Raw genomic sequence first — 26,899 nt, forward strand, 5'->3', positions numbered from 1 at the left:
ACCAAATGTATATGTCTCTATGTCTGTCTATATTTATGAGCATACATATGTATGTAGGTATATGTGTATATTTATGAGCATACATATGTATGTAGGTATATGTGTATATTTATGAGCATACATACGTATGTAGGTATATGTGTATATTTATGAGCATACATACGTATGTAGGTATATGTGTATATTTATGAGCATACATACGTATGTAGGTATATGTGTATATTTGTGAGCATACATACGTATGTAGGTATATGTGTATATTTATGAGCATACATACGTATGTAGGTATATGTGTATATTTATGAGCATACATACGTATGTAGGTATATGTGTATGCATGTGTGGAATGTTAAGACTGCTAATCCACTCTTCAAGACTGGGGAGGCATAATTCCACCCACCCCAACATTCTGGAGCCCCAAAAGAAAGACACAAATGTGCAGAATTATTTTTAATATGCCTGAACTAGCTTAATGGTTGGGCCACTCCTGAACCTCCATGTGGCTAACACACTCTCCTCCAGTATTCTTGAGTTATTACTTTCGAAAACCTATACTTTATCTTTGCTACCCAAGGCCCAATGGGAGATGGCCCCTGAGGCTGCTTTTCCCTGAGTTTTCTTCCATGGTTGGGTCTCTGTCTTCCACAGCCCTCATGTTTGTATCCTCTTCCTACCTTCTGCCCTGGCGATTCTCCTTCACCTTGTCCAGTGTTTTCTCTCCATAAATCCTCAAAGTCCCCACTCTGTCCACCTGCCCAGCCATTGGCTGCTGGCTCTTTATTGACCAGTCAAAAAAACAACTGTTGACAGGGACCCGCAGTGGACGTGCAAATTCCTGTGTAAGCACAAAACAAAACCCCAACATTTGTGCACTTGTGAAATTGATGAAACATGTGGTCAGGCGCAGACAAGGTGTGTGTGTGCGTGTGTGCGCGCGCGCACGCACATGTATATGACCTTCTCTCTATCCGTTTCTTTTCCTTCGGCTTCTTCAGGGTTTCTCTCCAGGCATTCTTGCCCACCCCAGATAATTAAATTTTGTTCCATTAGCAGTGCTAATCCCATAAATTGTCCACTGCTATCAGCAGACACCACCCAAAACCCATCCACTGATAGCTGGTATTAGCCGCAACTCCAATTTCAGACGCCCCACCTCCCTGCCTGCCTTGGTTTCCCCTTTAGTGTCAAAACTGATCTTTGGCAGATTTTCTTTTCGCTGTTTTTTTCCCTTCTTTTCAAAGATTGATTTGTTTCTATTTTATGTGTATTGAGTGTTTTGCCTGCATGTACATATGTGCACACGTGCATGCCTCGTGCCCGTGAAGGCCAGAAGAGGGTGTCTGATCCTTTAACTGCAGTCACAGACTGTTGGGAATCGACATGTGCTGTGACGTGTGTAGTTTGACATATAGAATTGACATGTGTTGTGACGTGTGTAGCTTGGGGTTTTGGTTTCTTTGTTCTTTTCTTTTCTTTTCTTTTCTTTTCTTTTCTTTTTTTCTCCGTTTTTTTGAGACAGGATTTCTCTGTATAGTCCTGGCTGTCCTGGAACTCACTCTGTAGACCAGGCTGGCCTCGAACTCAGAAATCTGCCTGCCTCTGCCTCCCAAGTGCTGGGATTAAAGGCGTGTGCCACCACGCCGGCGGGTTTTGGTTTCTTTAAAAAAACATAGGGTGTGTTTTTGTTTTAGTCCCGGGAGTGGGATGTGGGGCTGCTTCCAACTGTCCACAGCAGCTGACTATGATTTGCTCTAACAGCTGCACGAGGTTTCTGCAATTGTTTGACATTTGAAATTCTGGGGACTTTTAAGAGGATATGTAATTGCTAGCGCCGCAGAGGTGCTTTGGGTCGTTGGTCACAGTTTGTTAAGTAGTCATGCACAAAGAAGAAACAAAAAAGAAGAAATTATATATCCTGATGGGGAACATCAAATTTCCCCTAGGAACTTGACACCCCTAATCAGCAAGAAGTAGTCTAGCAATAATGTCAGCCCTTTTTCAACCCCTGACTTTGTTCAGGGATCTCTTTCTCCCCCCACACCACCCCATCCTTTTGTCTCTCCTATCTAGTATTAGGGGGTTGAAAAGTAGAAAGGGGGTGGAGAAGGGTGGAAGAAAAAAAGAATCCACAAAGTAGCCAAAGACCAGCTACAGTCATGTGGATGCTGGAAAAGAAACCCTGGTCCTCTGCAAGAGCAGCAAACACTCTTAACTGCTAACTGCTGAGCCATCTCCCCCCAGCTCCTCTTTGAGACAGAGTCTCATGTAGTTCAGGCTAGCCTGGAACCGGCTATGTTCTGAGGATAGCCTTGAACTTTCCATCCTAGTTCTATCTCCAAAGTTCTGAGGTTGTGGATGTCTAGCACCACGCCCAACTTCTAGAAACTTCTGAACATCCAACATGTTCAGGTTTTCTCTTATATTCCTGTTACTTTCCAAGAGTTCTGTTTTGTCCTTTAAAAATTATTGGGTACACGTATGCTACGATGAACATATGGAGGTCTGAGGACCAATCTGTGAAGTCAGTTCTTTCCACCCACCTTTACATGGGTTCGAGGGATCAATTCATAGCCAGTGGCTCTGCCTGCAGGGTCATCTTCGCCAGCCCTATAAGAGCTCTTGTGATTAGGGGGTGGAGAGGAGTCTGGGAGGGGTTGAGAGCATTCTCTTGTCCTACACTTGTGTAGGTGTCTTTTAGAATTTGTGCTGAGAGCTGCGACTCTCACAAGTGTTTCTTAGGCTCATATATTCCTCTTGTCTCCTTAGAGGTAAACATGAAAGCCAGAGTAGGCTGGAGTTGAGTTTCCCTTGTAAAGGGTGGGAGGAGCTAAAGTTGAAAACATCTCCTTTTCCAGAATAACTGGACTTTTAGTGACTTGAGCTGGTGAATTCCCTTCCTTCCTTCCTTCCTTCCTTCCTTCCTTCCTTCCTTCCTTCCTAACTTCCTAACTTCCTAACTTCCTTTCTCTCTCCCTCCTCCCCTCCCTCCCTCCCTCCCTCCATTCCTTCCTCCCCTTCCCCCCTTTCTTTTCTTTCTCTATCTCTTCTTTCTTTGGTCCTTCTTTTTAAAGATTTATTTATATGTGTAAGTGCACCAAGTGAGCCTGCTGTCTGTAGAGGGTGTGTGATCTCCTGGAACTGGAGTTACAAATGGCTGAACCTCCATGTTGGTGCTGGGAACTGAACCCCAGTCCTCTAGAAATGCACCCAGTGCTCTCAACCACTGAAGAGTCTCTCCAGCCCCAGGGTTAGTTTCTTTGAGGGCAGGCTTTGTTCCGGGTGGAATAATAGCTCCAGAAGTTCTTTTATTGTACAGGAGCCTGAAGAGGCTACCTCCTGTAGCCAGGCAGGACTCCCAGTGGAGGGATAAGGGCACCGACCCACACACAAAATCTTTGACCCAAATTTTGTCCTGTCAACAAGAAGTATGGGGACAAAGATGGAACAGAGGCTGAGGGAACTGCCAACCAATGACTAGCTCAACTTGAGACACATCCCACGGGGCAAGCACCAATCTCTGACACTATTAATGAGGGCTATAACAGGAACCCAACATAACTGTCCTCTGAGAGGCTCCACCCAGTAGCTGACTAAAACAGATGCAGAGACCCACAGCCAAACATTAGATAGAATTGGAGAGTCTCATGGAAAAGGTGAGGGAAGAATTGAGGGACTATGAGGGGATAGGGACTCTACAAGAAAACCAAAAAGTCAACTAACCTAGACCTTTGGGGGCTCCCAGAGACTGAACCACACCACCCAAAGGGCATACATGGGCTGGACCTAGGCCCTAGCACATATGTAGTAGATGTGCAGCTTGGTCTTCATATGGGTCCTCAACAACTGGAGCAGGGAGCTGCCTGTGGATCCTGTTCTCTTAACTGGGCCGCCTTGTCTGGCCTCAGTGAGAGAGGATGTGCCTAGTCCTTCAGTGACTTGATGTGCCAGGGTGGGTTGATACCTGGGCGGGGGCTCCCCCTTCTCAGAGGAGAAGTTGAGGGGGATGGAGTTGGACTGGGGGACTGTGATCAGTATGTAAAGTGAATAAATAAATAAATAACTGGGGGAAAAAGTGGAATGAAGCCTAAAGCCACAGTTCATAGTTCACACCTTAGTCCCAGTACTGGGGAGGCAGAGACAGGCAGACCTTGGAGTTCAAGGCCAGCCTGGTTTACACAGGGAGTTTCAGGCCAGTCACGACTATATAGTGAAACCATATCTAAAAGAAGGAGGAAGAGGAGGAGGAGGAAGAGGAGGAAGAGGAGGAGGAGGAAGAAGAAGAGGAAGAGGAAGAGGAAGAGGGGGAGGGGGAGGGGGAGGGGGAGGGGGGGGAGGGGGAGGGGGGAGGGGGAGGGGGAGGGGGAGGGGGAGAAGGAGAAGGAGAAGGAGAAGGAGAAGGAGAAGGAGAAGGAGAAGGAGAAGGAGAAGGAGAAGGAGAAGAAGAAGAAGAAGAAGAAGAAGAAGAAGAAGAAGAAGAAGAAGAAGAAGAAAAGTGGGAAGCCTAGGGGACTTTCCTATAGTTTTCACTGAGTAGCTGGGAAAGCTTCCAGAAGCAAAGCTGTGAACGTGGAGGCGCCTAAGAATGGACCCAGCCCCTGGAGACTAGAACTCATGTTATTTATGTGGAGCATCCAGCTATTTGTCCCTTGTATTTCATGTGTTACTGGTTCCCACGGAATCCCTGCTCTCCTGCTGTTGTAATTCCGAATCTTCCTCCTCCTCTCCAGTTTGGGGAGAGCAGTTTGCCTTGCACTCACACGTTTTTCTTCCTCTCTTTTTTAGACAAGAGTCTCACTCTATAACTCAATTTAGCCTGGAACTTCCTTTGTAGCCTGGGCTGGCCTTGAATTTATGGTCATCCTCCTGCCTCAGTTTTCTCAGTACTTGAATTACGGATGTGAGCCACCACACCTGACTTGTGCTCATAATTCTGATAATCTACATAGTGTTGTTGACCTGAAGTTCATTCCATTTTTATTAATTTTATCATTCTCTGTGTGTGTGTGTTTGTGTGTGTTGGGTACATGTGTGAACAAGCCACAGAGTCTGTGTGGAGGTCAAATGACAACTTTTAGGAATTGGTTCTTTCCTTGCTTCTGCAGGCTCTAGGGATGAAACTCAGCTCCTCTGTCCTGCTTGGCAGACACTTCCCCTGCTAACCTGTCTCCAGCCTTCTGTGCTTTTCTTTCTTGTGGTGATGCTACTGAGAGCCTGCTGCGCTCTACGACACAGGGATGGACTTGAAGGGGGCACTGAGGGAACGAAGAAAGGACAGAAACGCAGACACAAGTACAGAAAGGCTGGAATCTGGTGGGCGGTGTGCTCTGATGGACGCACCAACAGTAACAGCAACCCTGAAACCCAGTGTGTTTCTTTATGGATCGCGGAGGCGGACTAATTATATACAGCTGAACAAAAAGGCATGCGTAGCAAATCTCTGTAGGAGTCTCTACACGGAAGCAGTCTCCTACTGCAGTTGTCCCAGAGGCCATGGGGACTAGTACTTTCTGCGCATACTTAGCATTCACGCACCGCGCCCAAGGGAAGTCTCTTGTCAGTTCCTTGAGCCTGACCTGGGGAAGGCTTTGCCATTTCCATGAGTCTGAGACATTGGGGTCCTTATCATGGCTGTGTTCATGTCAAACCATATACATTCACTCAGGACTTATCTGCTCCCCACAGTAACTTCTAAGTTGCTTCTATTATGAACGGAAAACCAAGTCCTCTTCCCTGTTAAGATCGGCTACTCTTTCTGGGCACCATATGGTGTGCATATCATCTGTCTTCACTGCACGATGAGTTTAGACATCCAAGCCAGAGCCCTTACCTCTGTCCTTCCTCCTCTGAAATCTAACTGATCACCAATCAGTTCTGCTTCTACAACCAAGGCCACCCTTCTTGTCTACTATTTCTTCTATTTCAGGTTTGCTGTCTTTCATCCTAAGGGGACTACACTCTATATCCAGCCCAAAGATGCTTTGATTTTTTTTTATTCCTTTTTTTTTTTTTGTCATATTGGTTTCATTAAAACCTGGTGGACTGAAAAACTGACCATACATCCTTAACTTAAAGGTCCCCTTTGCATTGGAAGAAAGTCCAGCTGTAAGACCCCCGAAGCTGGGCCTCCTCTCAAGTCCCGGGATGAGCTGGCCAGCACCCCAATGACGCTAGAGAAAACCACACCTGATGCAAACTGCAAGAGGTTTTATTATCAGCTAGCTGAGGACGAACTCCTTCAGCTGTGCAGGGCAGGGGAGTTTGACCCCAAGCAGTAATAGTAGGGGGCTTTTAACAGCTAGCTGAGGAATTGGGAGGAGTTGGGAGGAGTGTTCTTCTCTTCCGTATGTCCTTGGTAAAATTACATTTATCGCATCTCTGGCTGTAAGGCTCAGAAACAAAAAGGCTTTTTGCTGGCTATAGAGAACAAAGAGCTTCTTTCTGGCTGTATTTTTAGAGATCAGGGAAAACAAGCTTGGGGAACGTCCAGGGGCTTTACCTTCCAGGGAGAAACACTCTAAGTCAGGGTCTCACACAACCATGGTAGTCTGTCTGTAATTCCAGCAGCACTTTGTCTTTCAGGCCAACCAAGTGTGACATGAGATTCTCTCTCTCTCTCTCTCTCTCTCTCTCTCTCTCTCTCTCTCACACACACACACACACACACACACACACACACACACCACACACACTAAGGCCCAAATCCCCAAAAAGATGGCAAGAGAATTTTTTGCAGTGCTGGAGATTGGACCCAGGGCCTCATGATGCATGTTTGGCAAGTACTCTGCCACAGAGATCCTCAAAACAGTCTGCAGAAAGAACTTTGACTGACCTGGCCAGGCTGTCTTCAGGCTTATTTATCCCTTGCCTCTGTGCTTGCCTACACGCCAGCCTTCGGCACACCGCATCTTCCCAGTGTACATGTCTTCATGTTTCTTTACACATGAGGATAATCAACCTAGGGCATCACCTATGCCATGCAAGAATGCTAACCATTTTAGTATACCCCTGGCTTGTTCTGATAACTGCCTCCATGTAGCCCTCTTGCTCAAACAAGGAAGGTTAGGCACTCTCTAGGCCCCTTAGCATCCTGGGCGTCTTTTCACCACCATGGCCAGATCAGTTCTCGTCATGCAGAGCTCTTTTCATGACACTGGTGAGTGGTCTTCAGAATGAAGACGTTTGGGACAGAGCCACACACATCTAAGGTTAAGTCATCCTTCGCTACTCTAGCCCCTTATATAAAAGCCTCTTAGTAGTTGGGGGTTCGGTAGATGGCTCAGTGATTAAGGGCACTTAAAGCTTGGACTATGATGCACAGATTGTGAAGAGAGACTTTGCTAACAAGCCAATCAATCATACAGAGTATGCAGAGGACCCAGCTTTGGTTCCCAGTACCCAGATGGTGGCTCACAATCATCTGTAACTCCAGTTCCAGGGGACCCAATGCCGTCTTCTGATCTCTAAGGGCACCAGGCATGTGCACACATGGTACAAATACATACACGTAGGCAAAACATTCATACACATAAAATAATCTCAGCATGTGCACATAACCGCTCATCATCCCATATCTTTTTTATTTATATTATCTATTTTTAAGATAAGGGTTTTGAGTGCAGACTGAGCTGGAACTTGCCATGTATCCCAGGCTGGCCTCAGATTTGAAACCTTCCTGCCTCTGCCTGCCAAATGGTATGACTGCCATCCCACCATCCGATCTTCTGGCTCCTTTATAGATACTTGTGAGTATGTGTGAGGGTCATATGCATACTATAGGAGGTTAGAGGCAACTTGCAACTATTAGTTCTCTCCTTCCACCATGGGAGGATCTGGGGATCAAACTCAGTACTCGTCAGGCTTGACAGCAAGTGCCTAACCCACTGAGCCATCTTGCTGACCCTTCTGTGTGTGTGTGTGTGTGTGTGTGTGTGTGTGTGTGTGTGTGTGTGTGTATGTGTGTGTGTGTATAGTTGGGAAGCTGCTCTTGGGTGGATGAGTTCATTGGCTCCAAGGACCAAGATCAGAGAAGTTGCCATGGGGAAGTGGGAGGGGATAGAGGAAGAAGGGAAAAAGGGAAAAGCACACAGAAAGAAGAGGGCAAGGAAGAAGAGGAAAAGGAGGAAGATGAGAAGAAAGAGAGAGAGGGAGAGAGCGAGAGTGCCTTTTAGATATTTTAAAACATTTTAATATTACTTAGCATTAAAAAATCATCAGAAAATAAGTCTGTTCCTTTTTTAAAAAGTTAGTTGCTTTAAAAACAAAAAGCAAAAACAAAAACAAAACCCATATATCACTATGTAGCCTTGGCTGAATTGGCCTCCCGTTTCTGTTTCTGGAGGGCTGGCTTTAAAGGAATGCCCACCACATCCAGCTACATCACTTACTTTTTTTTTTTTTTTTTTTTTTTAGATTTATTTATTTATTATATGTAAGTACACTGTAGCTGTCTTCAGACACTCCAGAAGAGGGCATCAGATTTCGTTATGGATGGTTGTGAGCCACCATGTGGTTGCTGGGATTTGAACTCGGGACCTTCAGAAGAGCAGTCGGCGCTCTTAACCACTGAGCCATCTCGCCAGCCCCCATCACTTACTTTTAAAGTCATGTGAAAACTGCTAATTTAGAGTCAGCTTACTGTTAATTCTCAAATCCAAAACAAACAGCTAACTGGGGTACCTATTTAGCCTATCAAAGTAAACCCGGCCTCTAGGTTTTCCTAGTGTCCCTCAGTCCCTATCCTTTGCAGGGTATGGCTGGCATACTCCATTCCTTACCCTGACTTCTCCAGCCCAGGGGCTGGGCTGCCCTTCCCCCTGCAGCTGTTCTCTATAGAATTCAGCCATTTTGGCTACACTGGCCCTTTGTACCCTTTACTTTCCTGGCCTCGTGGTCTTTCAGTCTCCTGCCTTCCTCTGACCTCTCTTCTCAGGGTCATGTTTGCTCTGGACTCTTCCCGGATGTGTCTGCCTCTGGCTATGCTCTCCCTCAGATCTTCCTCATATCGTCTCCCCCACCATACCTAGGATCACTCATGCCCTCTTTTTTTTTTTTTTTAATTTCTTTTTTTATTCACTTCCGAATTGACACTATGAAACACCTGAGGCCATGAATACGTAACTGGAAGAGTAACTTTTATTCCCCTGATGTAATTGTCATCTTGGAAGCTGACTGCGTTGTCTGCTAACCTGGGTCTAGTCCTGGCAGCTTCTAGACTCTGTACTATCTAATCTAGGCCTAGAATGTTCGCAGCCTCTGAGACCTATTGCTGAATAATCTCCCCTTCCTAGCTCTTTCTGAACTCTGGCTGGCTGGTCAGCTCAGCTGCTCGGACTCCTCTCCATGCTGACTGACTCAGACTGGCTTCTTTCAGCTTCCGACTAAGTTGTGCTGCTTGGCTTCCCACTACCTTTGGCAATTTGTTCTAATCTTCTGGCTTCACATTCTCTGGCTCACTCCTTCTTCACATGCGTCTGGCTTATTCTCTCTCTGCAGCCTGTGTCTGTACGACTGTCCCAGTAAAACTGCCCTCTCTCCCCTGTGCTGCTTCCTCTTAACTCACTTCCCTTTCCTATCTGTTCTCACCAGACTTGGGTATACCCTGTTCTGTCAAATCTTTCTCTGATTCGTCACTTTTTCTGCCACTCAGACATCACTTCCAAACTTGGTGCTTCCTTGTGCAAACTAAGTTTACCTTCATTGTTTGGGATTATAAGTATGCACTAAGGGCATGTCTGTATTCCAGCCAGAGTAGCCATGTGGCTAGATTAAAAATCCCTCTACACACAACATTCCATGAAAAATGCATGGGGGCTGGAGAGATGGCTCAGTGGTTGAAAGCACTTGTTGCTTTAATAGAGAACCAGTGTTCAGTTCCCAGTAGCACATGGTAGTTCACAGCCTGCTTCAACTCCAGTTCCAGGGCACCGGACAGTCTCTCCTAATCTCCACAGGTACCAGAACACACATGATATGCACACATACATACATAAAATAAATTGAAAAGGAAAAAAATATATTTGAGCCAGATATGTGAGCTTTTAAATGGCACTTGGGGAACTGGGGCAGGAGGAGTGCAAGGTTGAAGCATGGACTGTGATAGGCAGATTGGAAAAAGAGAATCTGCTAACAAGTCTACCATACAAAGAATTGGATATATGCCGTGAGCTACAGAGAAAAGGAACAGACAGGGAAAAGGAGTTTATGTAGGTGTTTTTAAATGGAGTGGTAAGGAGGGTCCCATCAACCTGGACCACAAAGAGTAAACAGGGGTGAAGGAGCAAGACATTGAGATGTCTGGGGGAAGGACTTGTTCCAGTAGAGGAGGAAGTCACACAGAGTCCCTGAAACAGAAGCACAGACAAGAAAGCCAAAGGGCAAAGCCCAGACCAGGACTGAGACTGCAGGACAGGAAGGTGCGGGTCAGAGGAACAAGTCAGAAGAGCCGGGCTTTGAAGCACGCTAGGCTTTGAGCAGAGGGTGGATGTGACCATTCACTGTATTCTGATGGTGGCTGAGTGATGAACAAAGAGAGGGCAAGTGGGGAGAATAACCAGGAAGCTCAACACAGTGATCTGGGGAAAGGATGGAAGAATAGTTGGCCGCTGCTGGCTGCAGATGCAGTGGGCACAGTCAGCTTCAGGGCATGGTTGCGTAAAGAAAGAGCCACCAGATTAGCCCAGACTGATGGTAGCATGCAGAAGAATGTAACTTCAAGATTTCCAGTGCAAGGATTTGGGGACAGCAGAGCCGTTACTTACAGAGATGGGGGTGGCTGCAGGAGAATATGATGGAGAGACAGGAATTTAATTTTTAGTCATATTGTATCTGGAGTGTCCATCAGATATCTAGTAGAGGTACAGGAAGGTGGTAAATAAGCAAGCTTGAGAGCTGGTGGTCCTTAAAACCACAAGGATGGCTAATATTGTGTAGAAGGTCTAGCTGGATAAGGAAGTACTTCAGGGAACCCCCGAGTTACTTACCCAGCGCCCATTGACTGAACAGAGATGGCTGAAGCCACAGAGGTTCAGGAGAATCTGAAAGTGGCCCAGAAGCAAAACTATCGTCTTATCTTCTCTCTCTCTTTCGTTTGCTTGTTTGTTTGTTGAGACAGAGATTCACTATGTGTCTCTAGCTGCTCTGAAACTTGCTACCTCAAACCCAGAAATCTACCTACCTCCGCCCTGTGAGTGCTAGGATTAAAAGTGTGCGGCATCATGTCCAACTGCTTGCTGGCTTTGAGGTAGGGTCTTGCTGTGTAGCGCAGGCTGGCCTCAAATTCATGATTCTCCTGCCTTAGCCTTCTGAATGCTGCCATGCTGTGTATGTGGAGGTCAGAGGACAACTTGTGAGACTCAGAACCGGCTCCCTCCTACCATTGAGTCCTGGAGATTGAACTTAGGTTGTCAGTCTTGGTAGCAGCATCTTTCCCTATAAAGCCACCTTGTTGTCCCCTGTTATATCTGCATACTTCCAACACTGAACATAATTACTTCTATTAAAGTTCTGCAAATTTTTTTCATTCTAGTGCAATGGCTTCAAATCCAGGTCCTTAAGTGCACCAGGCAGACTCTGTGCCTGGTCTTCTATTCCTGTACTATAATCTCAGAGCTCTTTTCACTCCTGATTTTGGGACACAGTTTCCCTAAGTTACTCAAGCTGCCACTGAACTCACTCTGTAACTCAGGCAGGTATTAAACTTTAGATCCTCCTAATTCCCAAGTAACTGGGATCACAGGCCTGTGCTATCACGCCTCATTTAGACAAGAATATTTGAAAATACAGTTTGGGCTAGGTGTGGTGGCCATCAATTTAAGCATGCTTTATCTCCAGGGTGACTGAGATGGCACCTTCCAGCCACAATCCTCAGAATTAGAGCCTCAAGAAAAGTCAACCTAGCTGGGCGGTGGTGGCTCACGCCTTTAATCCCAGCACTCGGGAGGCAGAGGCAGGTGGATTTCTGAGTTTGAGGCCATCCTGGTCTACAAAGTGAGTTCCAGGACAGCCAGGGCTATACAGAGAAACCCTATCTCGAAAAACAAAAAAACAAAAAAAAAAAAAACCAAAAAAAAAAAAAAAAACAACCCTCCAGCACAATGTGACTCCATACTTCTTGGCCTAGACAGACAGGACTACTAAACAGCATCTTTATTAAAAAAAAAAAACCAGTTTATTATCAGCACAAATGAAGAGCGACTGCCTCCCCAGGTGCCCCAGTCTTCCTGTCTGAGCCTGGGGAGCTACTCTGTGGTGGGGCCCCATCTTGGGGCAATGTCCTTGTTCATCTGATTCCAGTCCCATTGCTCCTGGCCCAGGGTTAAGCTCCACCTCGATATGCCATAGGTATGTTCTCCCCAGAGCGACTGTCACCTCCAGCATCTGAGAAACCGCTGCCTCCAGAGGCTGGGGCCACATCCACTTGAATAACACCGTGCACTTGGGAAAGCTGTGGACTGTCCAGGCTGGCAATGAGCTGGCGGGGGCCTGGTCGCACGGGAACAAACGTCTGGCGCAGTGTGACTGTCTCATTACCCCCGATGTCCCTGTAGACAGAGACAGTGTCATGAACCTTGGCTACGGGTAGAGTCAAGCAAGGACTGACCCAGTGTGGCCAGGAAGGAAAAAGCAAGAGGTGGAGCTTAACACACAGGTATTTCTGGGTTCCCCTGGAATCTACACCCACAACCCGGACAGAGCCTCCGCCCCGGGGGGCCGCCTCCACCCTTGGCCACCTCCACACAGCTTGATGGCACCTACACACCCAGCTACTTGCACTAAAGCCTCCCCGGCACCTCACCTCCTCCCTCCCTCTCCCACCTGGATGGAGACTGCTGATGCTCTCCACAGTAGCCTGGACTGCTCTTCTCTCCACTGCTGCCCTATCTCAAGCACCCCACCTCACCAGGGTGTCAAGGCCAAGGGCACTTTAGAGCAAGACCTGGAGGCCCAACAGGGATCCCAAATGCTTTCAGTTTTGCCAGAAATCTGCCCAGTTGTCCTCACAAAGAAGGAACAACTTTATGTACTGAAGGCTGTTTGTTAGCCAGGAAAAAGGACATTTGGCATTTCTAAAATGACATGCGTTCTCATATCTCTGTGTGTGCATGTGTGTGACACCAAAGTGTGACACCAACACCTTTGCCTTTTCCTCAGGGAGCTCTGAAAATATATACCCGAACACCCGTGGCAGTCACGGGTTCTCCAGACTCCTCTCGGCTTTTCCCTAGCCTGCTGCTGCTAATCACTGGGAAGGGAGCTAAATCCCTCAAGGGCTGGGCATCCTTGGCGCTCACTGAAAGAGAAGTCAACTCCCTAACCTGACGTACAGGCTCACTCTGACTCAGCCCCCACCCTGGCGCAGCTGCATCACCCCCACCATTCTTCCCGTGGACCTGCCCCACCGAGTATCTTCTCCTCACACAAACTCACCTCCACCTCGTTCTGCATGGTTGGCCGGCCGTGCCTGCCCTGCCCTGAGCTCCTAGCTCTGCCACTTCCATCCTTATTCTCCAGGTCCTAGCTCACACCCCACCCCAGCACCTCCTGTCCCCAAGAGAATCAATCTTTTCTTTTTCTGGGCATTTCCTTCAACCTACGTACTTTATTCTTTGACCTATTGGGTTTTTTTAGAGGGGATCTCAAGAAGCTTAGACTAGTCTCAAATTCCCTACGTGGCTGAGGCTAGCCTTGAACTTTCCACCCTCTCAAGTACTACAGTTGCAGGCATTTACCATCCCACCTGACACTCTGCATTTTAAGTATGAACATGGTTGCATTTATATGGAGTCTATTCATGGCTTTTAGAAAATCTCCCAATTCTTCCTAAACCTGCACTTCCTATTGCCAATTCAACCCACGCTTGCCTTAGGGTTCCTTTTTGGCCCTAGACCCCATGAAGTGGGCTGCCTAGGGAACAAGCTGGCACCTCTAATTTTGAAGATGAGCATTCCTTGGGGCAAAACACTCAGCTTGGCGGCTGCTTCTGAGGAGTCCCTGGACCTGACTAGTAGTCCACTAGTTAACTGTGTGGCTTTAGACAAGCTACTTCTTTGGCCCTCGCTTGCTGGTTCATAACACAGACATGCATCAAAGTGAGATGAGGTGGTCAGATGGTTTCTGAAGTGTTCCGACAGGAAGCAAAATTAAGCCTATAATTTAACAGGTTATGCTTTGACTGGCCACACCTTTGTGTCCTTAGTTTTCCCCCATTTCTCTATAGATGGACAGTTAAAGGTTGCTTAGCCTTACAGGAGCCTTCAAACGTCTACTATAAATGAGTTGTTGTATTTCAGAAGCTGATCTTTATATTACAACCACTAATATTATTTCTGCCCTCACCCCCCCCTCCCAAAAAAAACTGCTGTCTACTTTCAAAGTAGGAATGTCAAAATCTTCCCCAGACTCATTCTGATAGCTCAGATGAGACCCTTGCCGCATCGCTTCTTGTTGTTGGTGGTTGGTTTTTGTTTTTTTTCCGAGACAGGATTTCTTTGTGTAACAGAGCCTTTGCTGTCCTGAACTCACTTTCTAGACCAGGCTGGCCTCCAGCTCACAAAGATCTGTCTTCCTCTTCCTCTGAAGGGGTGGTACTAAGAGCGTGTGCCACCAGGCCTGGCTTCCACCCCTGCTTTTGAGTTTAAGCTGAGAGCAAGTCAGCAGCTAAAGCTGGGCTGATCCTTAACTGCTGGCGATGAAACTGTCCTTGGCAACTGATACTCCAGCTCTCTGGCTCCTCCTCCCTCTCCATCCCTCACAGGCAGGTACAGGCACCCATGTCTCCTTTGTGTTATGCGTAATTTCTAAATGATACAGACATTAATATCTCCTTGCTTGTTTTCCTTGGTAATTAATCTTTAAATGGCTTTGGCCTTGTCTCCAAAGTCAAGCCCACCTTTCGAGAAGGGATTTAGGCCATTAAAGATTTTGAGAGAGTGTGATTCTGCTTCTGGGGGAAATTCCCAAGAACTTCCAGCCTCTCCGGTGACACAGTCAACTGGAGGAGTGAGTCCTGGAATGTTTATTTAGTGGCCAGTCACCAGGCTGGGGTGTCACACCTGGTGGTATAATTGAGCTCCATACCACAGCCTTTGATGTGTAAATGAGAGGCATAGTAACACCCATCTTGGAATCCGGAGCCCTCAGAGGAGAGGATGAGGGTACGGTAGATACCATGCAAGCCGTCCACAGAAGAAAGAGGCCACCTCTCCTTGCACCAAGCACAGTGGTCCTGTACTTCTGGTGGAGGGTTGGGGGAGAAGCAGCCCAAGAGCCGCAGGGGCTGCTGAGCCTGGCAAGGGTGTGTGCATCTAGGGAGCCTAAAACGCCTTTCCACTGTGGTGGGAATGTCCCAGGGCACATCTTACACCCTGTCATCTGAACTGCTAGAGGCCCTCATAGGGTTCATTTTGTGCTACTTTGTGATGTGACAACCCCTGAGTCCCAGGCTAGGCCAAAGAACAAGACAATAAACTCATCTTTGGCCTCATAACAAAAGTAGTGGCTACCAGTGTAAGGTATGAAGGGAAAGGTAGGTGAGGGGCCTTTACTCTACACCTTCTCACAGCCCCTCTCTTAGAACAGGAGACCACTCCTGTCAGGAGAAAACTGCCTTCCTCTGCCTTCTCTTCCCTCCACGCTCTTCCTGAGAAGAGTGAGTGATACATGTCTGTGCCAGGTGACAGCAATAGGCACAGAAACATAAGTGCCGAGTGCCCTCATTGGGTCCGGAGCCTCACCCAGTGGAGATCAGATCCAAGCTAGCTGAGGGCCTGAGGATTAGGGCTCAGTTCTCACTGCACAGACCACGCAGCAAGCAGAGACCCCGGGTAGTTTGTGTCACTGAAGGGGAAAGCTTGCCCTTCTGAGCTGTGGGCTGAGACCACTGGCCTTCCCACTCATACAGCGGAGACTAGCTATACCAAAGGCTGGACTAAGTAACCAGAGGCTTTGGCTATCTTCCCTGGACAAGTGAGCCCACACAGGCTTAGAAGAAAAGAAAGCACCTACCTGGCCAAAGAGACCTAGTCAGGAGCAGTGGAGCAGGGTCTTGAACCTAAGTCTTTCAAGTTCCAAAGCTCCCCTTTTTATTATATGATGGTCTCTAATGCCCTTTAAAGGGCCTGCATGATCTCCAAATGAGATAATCCTCCCGAGAGAGTGCACGGTCAACACTTCTATATTTGGCAAGTGTTAGGGATGGGCTGCTAATGATTTCCATGTGAGTTTCAGCTCCCTAATTAACAGGTGAGGCAGGGCAGGGACACAGCGCAACTTGAGGTACTCAGCAAGTCTTGAACACTGGTTGGGCTGAATTGGTCCGAGGTGCCAGAGACTGCCAGCTGCCCCCCAAGCTGCTCTGTGGGGTCCTGACCAAAATAGAGAAGCAAAACCGAGGCTCAGGGCAGCCTGGGTGACTCACCCGACATTGAGGACCTTGGGTCTCTGTAATCCAGAACCTTCGAGCCGGAAGACGACGTTGGTGAGGGTGACAGGCAGGGGGTTCTTGAACACGATCTGTACTCCACATTCCTGACCAACAACTGCTGCTCCCAGTAACTGAGTGAGAGAGAAATCCACCCCTCATCAGAGACCCTGGCCAGCCCACAGTTTGTACCCAAGGGAGAAATGTGTTTGGTTCAAAATCTCGCCAAGTTCCACATTTCAGTCCTTCAGAGAAGCTACCTCAAAAATTGAGGAGGCAACTCATATTCATTCTGCAATCTGAATATGAAACAGAATTGGACCTGAGAACCCATTTTATTGATGAGGAAACTAAGGCCAGATCTGGACTTTAACCTTCTCCGAAAAGGCTCATCAGGGTAACTTGTCTCAGGCTTAGCGTGCTCCCCTTGCCCACAGTTTTCCTTAGCCTCAAGCTCTGGGTCTCTATTTACCCCCATGAGTCCCAGAAAGCTGCACTCACCGTAAGAGAAAGGTCTGGGGTGCGCAAACGGAAGGTGTGTTGCTTGGCTAGTACCTGCCCACTCTCCTTGACATGGCCTGAGACATTGAGCAACATTGCCCCCTGGTCCACAAGGTGGGGCTTGTATTCCTTGTAGGCCACAGGCATGGTCACAGAGTCCGCTGGGAAGAAAATGCATGGTAATCACAGGCCTTCTTCCCCAGAAAGTTTCCCCAGAACTGCTGCCTGTTGCTGTAGGGCCTCCATGTGAAAGCCATAGTACTTGGATACCCAGAGGCAGGGCAGGAGAGGGAGTACCATCTAGGGGCAGAGCTGGGAAGGGAGTACCATCTAGGGGCAGGGCTGGGGTGGGAGCACCATCTAGGGGCAGAGCTGGGGTGGAAGCACCATCTAGGGACAGTGCTGGGGTGGGAGCACCATCTAGGGGCAGGGCTGGGATAGGAGCACCATCTAGGGGCAGGGCTGGGGTGGGAGCACCATCTAGGGACAGTGCTGGGGTGGGAGCACCATTTAGGGGCAGGGCTGGGGTGGGAGCACCATTTAGGGGCAGGGCTGGGAGGGAGCACCATCTAGGGGCAGGGCTGGGAAGGGAGCACCATCTAGGTAGAGGGAATACCATCTAGGGACAGGATTGAGGAAGGACCACTTACAGGCTCCTGGGGCTAATGTCACTTCCTTTTTGGCCTCCTTGAAGGTAGGCCCAGAGACACCAGTGTAGTAGGTGACACAAAGGTAGAGGTGCAACTTCACAGTGCGTCGGCTACTACCACGATTGGTCAGCACCACAGAGACAGCCAGATCCTGCCCCATCACAGCGTCCTGCGCCTCCACCTGCATTGCCACATCCTCAGCGGAGTCCCGGGTGGCATACACATTAGGTTTGCTGCCATGGGCTGCCGCCTTCTCCACAGCCCTCCGCTCTGCTTCTGAGCCTGGGGGTTGAGGTCAAAGGTGCGTTTGAGCTCTGGCTGGGGTAGGCACAGGCTCTGCGGGGACCCTCAGCCAGGAGCGGGCTGGGCTGGGAGCATGTTACCTTCTGGGTGCTTATAGATGTGGGTGATGTCCTCTCGATTGTTGGAGTGGATCGCCTTTGTGACAATGAGTGTGCCAATGGCTTTCTCTTCCACGTACACTATCTTAAAGCTGCCATCATCCTGCCGCTGCCAGTATACCTTATCGCTATTTACCTGTGGTGAGCAAAGGTCAGCAGGACTGAAGGGCCAGGAAGACAGGCGAGCGAGACCCCGGTACCTTCCCTCAACTCTAGGGACTGCAGGCAGGGCCAACCTGCCATGCTCTGAAAGCAGGGGAAGAAGCTTGCCTAGGAGGCTCCTTGTAGCCCATTTTGGCATTAATAACAGTAATTCCTTGTGCGTATTCGCTTGCTTTATAACTAATGAAGCAGCCCCATATCCATTATCTCTTTTGATCCTGAGGACAGGAAGCGAGGCAGCCATTATTATCTCCTTTTTACAGTTGAGGAAACCATGACTCTAGAATGAGTGACTTGCCCGAGGTTACACAGCTAGTCAGTCAGCGGGGAAGTCAAGACCAGAGTGTTCAGGACTGAAGCCAAGGCTCTGGTCACTTCAGACTGTTTGCTAGAGGAGGCACCTAGAGCCCAGCCCTCACCTCAGCAAAAATGAAAGGTGTGTCATACTTCATGTAGACTAAGCCATTCTTGACGGACTCCACAGAACAGGGGCCACAGCAGAAGATGCCTAGGAAATGAAGCAGGCGATGGGTCTAAGAAGGCCAAGGGGTCCTCTTGTGGTCTGGTCTAGAGGCCACACGAGGCTCCAACAGCAGGGTGGGAGTGGGAGGGGCCTGCGGACAGCCCAACTTGATAACCAGGTTGTTAGCACATTCTCTGAGCTGGCAGGCTGCACTGTCCATGAATCTCAGAGTGCAGGACACCCTCCCCCAGTCTTTCATCACAATCAATCCAGGACCTATAATGGTTCTGGTTGGCTGAGAGCAGTGGTAGCACCATCGAGCACCCCTTCAGAAACACCTCAGCTTTGCAGCACTCTCTGATTTCCTGATTGGGAAATGAGAAGGGTGGTGGGCAAGAAGGGACTGTCCTTATACTCAGGAGGGTTCCCTACCGAGGACCATGGCGAGCTGGCTGAAATGGGCAGGCTGGGACAGAAAGTGAAAACAGGAGGTGAGGGCTATCCAATAGGAAAGAACCTTAACACCTAATGCTCTGGCCTCCTTCGGCAGATGGGGAAACAGGCCTAGCCAGTGTGACGGATGCCAAGACCTTATAAGACAGCTGGGAAAGCTTCTACCGACTTAGCAGCTGTAATGTTGTCAGCATGCTACATGCTACATGGTGTCCATTTAATCCTCCCAACCACACCATATGGTCTCTAGTACACACACACACACACACACACACAGAATACAAAACACAAAGGTGTAAGGTACTTCCTTGCCAATATCACTCATCTAAGAAGTAATCGTGGTAGACCGAAGCCCTGGCCATCCTGTGAGGGCCCCTGCCTGACACCTACCCCATTACTTCTTAGAGCTGGACCAGAGATCAAGTCTCCAAGTCCACGGTGAGCATTGCTAGGTTATGCAACCCAGGACACCTTTTTACATAGATGATTGACAGGGAGGGTTCTGGGAAATGGGCAGAAGAATGTAAGTCAGGCCAAGGCTGTCTGACTCTAGGAAGGTGGAGGAGAGAAGGAAGTAGCTGGTGGGACAGGCTGAGTAACCTGGAGGGAGCATTGCAGCCAGAGGGAGAGGAGGTCACGAGGGCAGAGCCAAGAACAGGGCTACTGCTATGGAGACAGCATTTGCGGATGCAGAGAAGAGATAAGCGACTGACAGGTCGTGTCGCCCAGGTCAGATCTGACAGTTACAGAGCTGTTTTCTGCCTGAGCCCTGATTTCTCTATACTGCACATGAATGCAGTGAACAGGGGAACAAAAAGAAGGGAAACTAGGCCTCATTCTGCTGGAGACCCAGACAAAGCCATTCTGCCTCCCAGAGCCGCATTTACCATGTGTTCCATTGGCATGGAGGTTTGTTCCAAACATGGGTGTCCATAAGAATTACCAGGAACTTTTGAAATAGAGAATGAAAAATGGATGCTGAGCATGCTCAAAGCCCCAGGTTCAAAACCAGGACTGGGAAGAAATAGATACATACTACTAGATCCTATTGCTGGAAATCTGATGGACCAAGACTGATGAAAAGATTTTGGGTGGGACTCCTGGGACTCCCCCCCATAGAAATTTACTTTAAAGACATCTAAGGGAAAATAAGAAACTGTTATATTTTATCTTATTCAATTCAATACCGTTTTGTCCTTCCATTCACACATTTATTACTCATAACTTTTCTCTCTGTATGCGTGTCTTTTAATTAATTGTATCTGGGATATATAAATTAAAAAGCAAGTAAGAACTGGGCAGTGTGGTGTGACCTTTAATCCCAGTACTCTGAATTAGAGGCCAGCCTAGTCTATAGAGAGAGTTCCAGGACAGCCAGGGCTACACAGAGAAACCCTGTCTCGAAAAAAGCGAAGCAAAGCAAACAAACAAAAAAAAGCAAGTAAGAATAATGAGCTTATCAGGAAAGGGAAACCTCTTACTGAATATTCTTGAATCTCTTTTGACTTTTGAACCATCTCAGTATATTAACCATTATAAATTATAAAATAAAATTAAGTCAAGTAGCTAAAGAGAGGAAAATAAACTAATGGCTTGGTGGTGGTTCAGTTGATAAATCCATACAAAGAACTATAGATTTGGCTGTCTAGCCAAGACCGGGGCTAACATACAGGAGCTGGAGATGTTCTGGATAGGGTCTGGGCAAGGCCTGCCTTACCACTGCTGGTCTCCTGGGGTGTGGCATCCACAACCTGCCACCCATCAAAGCCTGAGGGCAGATCTGGCCTCTTCATCCAGCAGTCGTTCCACACGTGGAAGTTCCTAGAGGGGCAAGGAGGGGGCTCTGGGCCTGAGGTTCCCATTCAGGTCCTCCCAGCCCCGATCCATACTCAAGCCTCAGGTCATCTTCAGGGCACATGACAGGCCACCCCTCACCCTGTGCTCACCAAACAGAATCATGGTTCAGATGTTCAAGTGGCTTCATGTTCTCATCAAAGTAGATGTCCATAGTGAGGGAGGTGTCTGTGTCGTGTGCAGAGTTGAAGTTGGTGACGGTACGGGTAGCGAAGCCCAGACATCGGAGCACTGTGGAAGAGCCAGGGGTAAGGGCTGGGGCAGAGGTTGGCTGTGTGTGCGGCATCCGCAGGAAGAAAAGGGTGCTGAACTTGCCAAGCTTGGAGGGACCATCACAGTTAGGGGTCAGAAGACCCAGGTGTCCTTTGGGCTGCAAAGCAGTGTGGGTTACAAAGCCACCTGCTTGACACAGACCCGGACTATTGCCTCTTCTTTCTCTCCCTTAGGCCTCTCAGTTGCAGACACTAATTAATGATAATTAAGGTCATGCTATCATCCACCCTTAGTGGCACCCTATCCTGTAGCCATAGTTGGGCTGGGCAGAAATAGAACCCTTCCCTCCTCATAGAGCCCAGGCTATTCCTGGCCCATTCCCTGTACTACCTGTGGTGGTCACACCGGCAAAGACCCAGCATTGGCCGTAGGGGACGGAATAGCCGGTGCGTAGGTAGCTGAGCAGGATCTCCACACTGCCCACCCACGCTGAGGGGTTGGTGCCTCGAGAGTAGTCACCGGTCCAGTTCCCAATCAGAACTCCATTGTCATCCAGGGAGTTCACCTGCCCAGGAAAAGATAGGGTGCGGCTGGATTTGGGGAGGTGCTTAGGACCTTCTGGATTCCCCAACCCCTAACACTGCAACCTCTTGAGAGGTCAACTTAAACCTGCCCATCCCTCCCCCAACCCATCTGCTGTAACACTGGAATGTGAACACTGGGTGTGCCAAGTTTGGGGTTTGGCGCCTTACATTCCAAAGGAGCCAGGACAGAAACAATGAAAGGTGAGGTGGGATAGAGGGGGTTGGGGAGGGGAGGGAGAAGGGGTGAAAAATCTCTTCAGGGACAGGGATGGAAAATCCATAAAGGGCAGGGCAGGAAGGCACAGATAGGGCTTAGAGATACAGAGGTGCTCACCATGGCAGAGACAACCCGAGAGACACTGACTGGGTCCCCACGACCTCCATATGGCATCCCCCTCCGATCCAGGATGTACAGGCAGGCATCCAGCACCCCATGGTCAAACTAGAAGGCAGGAGGGCAGAGGTCATGACAGCTCCTCAAGTGATGCTCAAACCAAAGGCTAGTGTCGGCCCACCATGTCCCTCACTTCTATCTCCCTTTAATGAGTGTGCAAGACCAGTGGTGGCATGTGCCTTTAACCCCAGTGCTCAGGAGCCAAAGGTGGGTAGATCTCTGTAAGTTCAAGGCCAGTCTGGTCCACAGAGTGAGTTCCAGGACAGCCAACACTACACAGAGAAATCCTGTCTCAAAAAAAAAAAACCCAAAACAAACAAACAAACAAAAAAACAAAACAAAAGAGAGAGAAAGGAAGAAAAAAAGAAGGAAAGTAAGAGAGAGAGAGAGAGAGAGAGAGAGAGAGAGAGAAAGAAAGAAAGAAAGAAAGAAAGAAAGAAAGAAAGAAAGAAAGAAAGAAAGAAAGGGATGCGAGCCCAGCCATACCTGACCATAGTTCCAGGTTCGTTCGCCAATCTGTGCTTCTGTTCCATAGTAGATTCTTCCAGACTCATTAAGCACATATTCTTGCCGCCAGTCCTCATGGTCCACATACACTATGTCCTCTGTATCCCCAGAAAATAAATTGCAAATCCTATCTATTTTCTTCAAGGGCCCTGCCTTCCCCTCTGCCGGGTCTGCAGGACTCATCCCTATGGGGTGGGGGTGGGGGTGGGATTGGGGGTGCTTCTAGCCTAATCGGACTGCTCTAAGGAAGGATGGTGAGAAAGATTGGCTGTGGCCAGGACCCTTTATCAGAAGTGAGGTGGGACTCTTTTCTATACTGGGCCTCAGTCTCCTCTCCTGGACAATGGGAGGGTGTCTTTTCCTATGACCAGATGTCCAGACACCCACCTGGATCTCAGGAAAGGAAGTCCTGACCCACCTGCCCTCTGCTCTTGACCCCAGCTGGCTTACCTGGGCACCAGGGATTGAAGAGGATGTAGATCTCATTGCGGGGGTCAAAGGGCAACTGGAACTCTCCAGCTTCAGAGCGGGTGCGGACAGTGAACTGAAACTTGCCAATGATGGCATTGGGGGAGGTGTGGACGCGTAGGTTTAGGTTGTGTCCGTTGTTCTTAGTCACTTGGGCCTTCCAGCCACCACTGCCTCCCTTACCCACTGGGATGATCACGTGGGTGCCCTTGCCCACCTCCGGATTGCTTCCTAGAGTAACAAGACCAGCAACTAGGCAGTGAGCGAGTCGCTCTGGAAGTGGGGAGAGACTAGGAATTCATTCAACCCCACCCAGTGTCTATGAGCCAATTTATGTGTCCCTAAGTAGTTACCACACCAGCCTGTGACAATCTTCCTTAGGGCAGCTTGGTGGCCGCCCCGTGCTCTCCCGCATGTCAGGGCAGAACCCCAGTCCAACATCCCAAACCTGTTTCCCCGACAATGAACTCAAGTGGGGAGGGGACACTGGGGCCATTGTCACTACTGTCCTACAGGACTAAAAGGAGAGAATTGAATCCAATCCATTTGCCCCATAGGAAAGAATACTCCAGATACTAAAGGGCAGAGTGGCTCTCTGGGGTCACTGCTTCTAGAGCCCAGAGCATTTCTGGAGGTGGTAGGGGTACCTGGGAAATTAGAGACTGGGGTGTGCATGGCTGGGCTGTAATCAAAGGGTTAGAAGAGTCACCCGCCCGCCCCCAGTAGCTGTATAATCACCAGCCTGAGCAGTCAACGGTCACCAGGCAACATGGTGAGGGAGGCACCTGCCTTGGGCCTTGTGATAAAAAGGCAGAGAGATTGATAGATGGGGGCTAGGGGGATGACCCAGCAAGACCCAGAAAGAGGGGCACATGGAGACATGGAGTCAACCGTGCTGAAGGAGACACAGGGGCCAGCACTGTGAGAAAGACAGTTGCCTCTGGAGGCTTGTGGAAAGCCAGCTTGAGGAAACTGCAGGACCACATCTTTTCTGAGAGCACCACTAGGGGAGCACTATGAATCCGGCACCAGCCTCTTTTGGCAGAGGTGAGGAGTGCCGGGGAGGAGCCTAAAGACCTCTCTAACCTAACACCAGCCCTTCAAGTCTAGGGGCTTTACCCTTCCCATTCCAGGTCCCACTCACCAATGAGGAGCTCAAGGGCAATGCGATCAGAGGACTCATATTCCCGGTTCAAGAAAAGGATCATGTGGAAGGGCTGCCCACGGCGCACAATCAGCTCATCATATTCAAACTCATCCGTGTGGTGCTCTCGGCGGTTCTGGTCTGATCGTGAGCACAGCAGATCCACACCAGTCACAACCAGCATTCCCTCTGTGAAACCACATCCATGGGTCAGTGAAGAGTTCACGAAGAGCCCAGTCCCTCCTCAGAAGTCTCAGAAGCCCCCTTAGAGATGCCAGGATAAACCTTAGGTTCCATAAAGGCTCAGCTCTAGGTTAAGGTGTGTAATCTCACCTCGGATGGTGCCATCTCCAGCTGCATTTACACCACTGCCCCGAGACTCGGGTCTTCGGCCACCCCGAGAGTCCCTACCCCGGGAGCTGGTCCCTCTGCTTCTGGAGCCAGAAGGTTCAGGTCCCCAGTCATCGTCCCCTCTGTTCCCACATGAGCAGCAGCCACAACAACGAGCCCAGAAGGAGCGGCCTCCTCCTCGGCGGGAGCGCGAGCGTCTGTCTGGCTCCGGCACCGGCTCTGGCTCCGGTGACGGTGTTGTAGGGGGCTGCCAGGGGCTCCTGCCCCAGCGGCCCACGTCTGAGCGAGGACCTTCCATTGTGCCTGTGTAGAAGAGACAGAGGGTGCTCATTCACTCAGATCTCCTGTGCCTGGGATGTCCATCCCACCCACCCAGAAACTCTATCCAGAGAAATTGGTTCAGTACCAGCTAGGTGACTGGGATAATCACATTCTCACCCTGAGATGCCCCAAAGACCCTATTCAGTCACCCAGAAGAAGCACCTTATATTGCAGAGAAAAACCTCCTCTCCACCTTGCTATAGACACTCTCAAATCATACTAAAAAACAGATGTCCAGTGGAGAAACCATTGAAGATCCATCTGAGGAAATGCACAGTTGCCTAAGAGAACACCTCCAAACCCTGTATATATCGGTCTCTCCACCCGCTGGCTTCTCAGTTTAGAGGTCCAGCCTCTAGGACTATTTAACAGCAGGTAGGAGGCATAGGGGTCAGAGTCCCCCGACATGCCTCACGTCTGGACAAACTTCAGGCAGGGCTGCGGAGATGGCACAGCAGGCGTAAGCAGAGTTTGGCCCCAGGAAAATTGGGTCTCAGCCCACAGCAGGTACGCACTGGAGATCGGTCCTTTCTGGGCTTGGGCTGTGTGTCCCTTGACAGCGAAGGCCCGCTGTGGCTCAGCACTGAGGTAAGGTGTAAGCTGGAGCCTCTCACCTGGCAGCGGTGTTGGTGATGGCACCACCGGGTCCCGGGCCCGGGTGGAGCAGGTCAGGGCGTTTGGGACGGGACCAACAGGCTGGACGTAGCCACGCGAGTGGAAGGTGTAGGGCGGGCCGGGTAAGCAGTTTATGAGGGGAGGGGAGGCGGGGCCGAGTTTCTGGGAAAAGGGGAAGAGGGTTGCTTCATCCCTCCTGTCAAGAGGCCAGTCTCTGGGGGCTGTCCTCTGGTAGGGGCGGGAAAGACTGGCTCCACCCACTTTCTCCTTTCTAGGAACTGAGGTCATGCTAAGGAGGGGGTCCGGATCAAAGTTCTGTCAGACCTGAGGCTGAAGTGAAAAGGAAAGGCGTTTGGTGACGGATCCCACACCAACTTGATTCTTACCACACTAGGTGTTCAGAGAGCAAAGAGAAGGGCTCTTCCACTCAGGCCTGCAGGGCAGATCTGTTCCCTAGCTGGAGATGCCTCCTTTTGCTCTCAGAGGGCCCTGCTGCTAAGCTCTCTTGTAGCACCCACCGGGCTTGGCCCTGTGAAACTGGTCCCTGGGACTGGAACTTCTTTTGCCTAGGAAGGTCCCAGTACCTCAGGCTGCAGACAGATGACATCAGCGGCCAGGCCCTCAAACTGGCTCCACCTGTCAGTCCCTGACCAGCCAGCTCTACCAGGTCTTCTCATGCCCCTCAGCATACTGCACCCTTCTGTCTCTCTTTCAGCTGTTCCACAGCCCCCAGAATGAGTGGGCTATCTCTGTTTCTTCTAAGTTCGAGATCCTCCCAGCTTGAAAGTCTCGGGAAGGCTTAGGTCTTGGCTTGCTTTCAGGTCTGGGTGGACAGGAGCCTCCTCCCCAGGCTACCTGGTATTCCCTTCTTTCACTGAGAGTGTCTCATCAGCTGGAGGTAAGCATTTCCCCTCATTTGCAGCCTGGAATTCTTCTTGAGAATCCAGACCAACCGGCTCCAGGAACACACTCTCTGTCCTTTCCAGCTCCTGCCCTGGCTCTGGGTGAACCGTCAGAGATGTCATTAAAACTGCCCCAAGGCAGAGAGGAGCCAGACAGCTTTAGGGAGGCTCTCTCTGGCCCTGTCCGAGGCACCGCACCGACAACTAGGACCTCTTCACTCCGCTCCATGGGCCACCATCAAAGATAGTGAAAATAGCATTGGCAAAAAAAAAAAAAAAAAAAGAAAGAAAAAGAAAAGAAAAGAAAAGAAAAGAAAAGAAAAGAAAAGAAAGACAGACACAAAGCAGCATCCTAGGCAGCAATCTGTTTGGAAATGTATCCTGTACAAAGGTATCCAGGGAAGTAGGAACAGCTCCAGGATCTACATATACACTGATTGGTTGTTTGGTTTTTTTGTTTGTTTTTGTTTTTTGTTTGTTTTGAAATGATCTCACATAT

The 26,899-nt window shown here is 49.3% G+C and overlaps 1 protein-coding gene across 5 annotated transcripts; it reads right to left on the reverse strand.

The window, feature by feature from the left end:
* Positions 1-12,119: 12,119 nt before the first annotated feature.
* Positions 12,120-26,032, reverse strand: Tgm1 (transglutaminase 1, K polypeptide). 5 transcript variants are annotated; one of them, NM_001161714.1, is made up of 15 exons: positions 25,498-25,603; positions 24,545-24,865; positions 24,212-24,400; positions 23,050-23,298; positions 22,579-22,697; positions 22,033-22,140; positions 21,505-21,679; positions 20,994-21,132; positions 20,765-20,868; positions 18,551-18,639; positions 17,952-18,105; positions 17,569-17,850; positions 16,919-17,079; positions 16,415-16,551; positions 12,120-12,539 (listed from the first exon to the last, which is right to left on the reverse strand). In NM_001161714.1, the coding sequence occupies exons 2-15, from the start codon at positions 24,858-24,860 to the stop codon at positions 12,314-12,316; spliced, it is 2,448 nt and encodes an 815-aa protein (NP_001155186.1). In that variant the 5' UTR covers positions 24,861-24,865; positions 25,498-25,603; the 3' UTR covers positions 12,120-12,313. The 5 variants fall into 5 exon arrangements, with proteins under 5 accessions (NP_001155186.1, NP_001155187.1, NP_064368.3 ...); NM_001161715.1 differs by having other exon boundaries at positions 25,399-25,603; NM_019984.3 differs by lacking the exon at positions 25,498-25,603 and adding an exon at positions 25,046-25,199.
* Positions 26,033-26,899: the final 867 nt, after the last annotated feature.

This window comes from Mus musculus, chromosome 14 (genome assembly GCF_000001635.26).
Source record: "Mus musculus strain C57BL/6J chromosome 14, GRCm38.p6 C57BL/6J".
Taxonomy (NCBI): domain Eukaryota; kingdom Metazoa; phylum Chordata; class Mammalia; order Rodentia; family Muridae; genus Mus; species Mus musculus.

Excerpts from the sequence above, each read along its gene's own strand:
- Tgm1 (NM_001161714.1), bottom strand. The coding sequence starts at position 24,860 with ATGGAAGGTCCTCGCTCAGACGTGGGCCGCTGGGGCAGGAGCCCCTGG. Across the intron at positions 23,299-24,211 it reads TGCCCTTGAGCTCCTCATTG|GAAGCAATCCGGAGGTGGGC; the intron begins GTGAGTGGGACC and ends TTGTTACTCTAG. Across the intron at positions 16,552-16,918 it reads CCCCAGACCTTTCTCTTACG|TTACTGGGAGCAGCAGTTGT; the intron begins GTGAGTGCAGCT and ends TCTCTCACTCAG.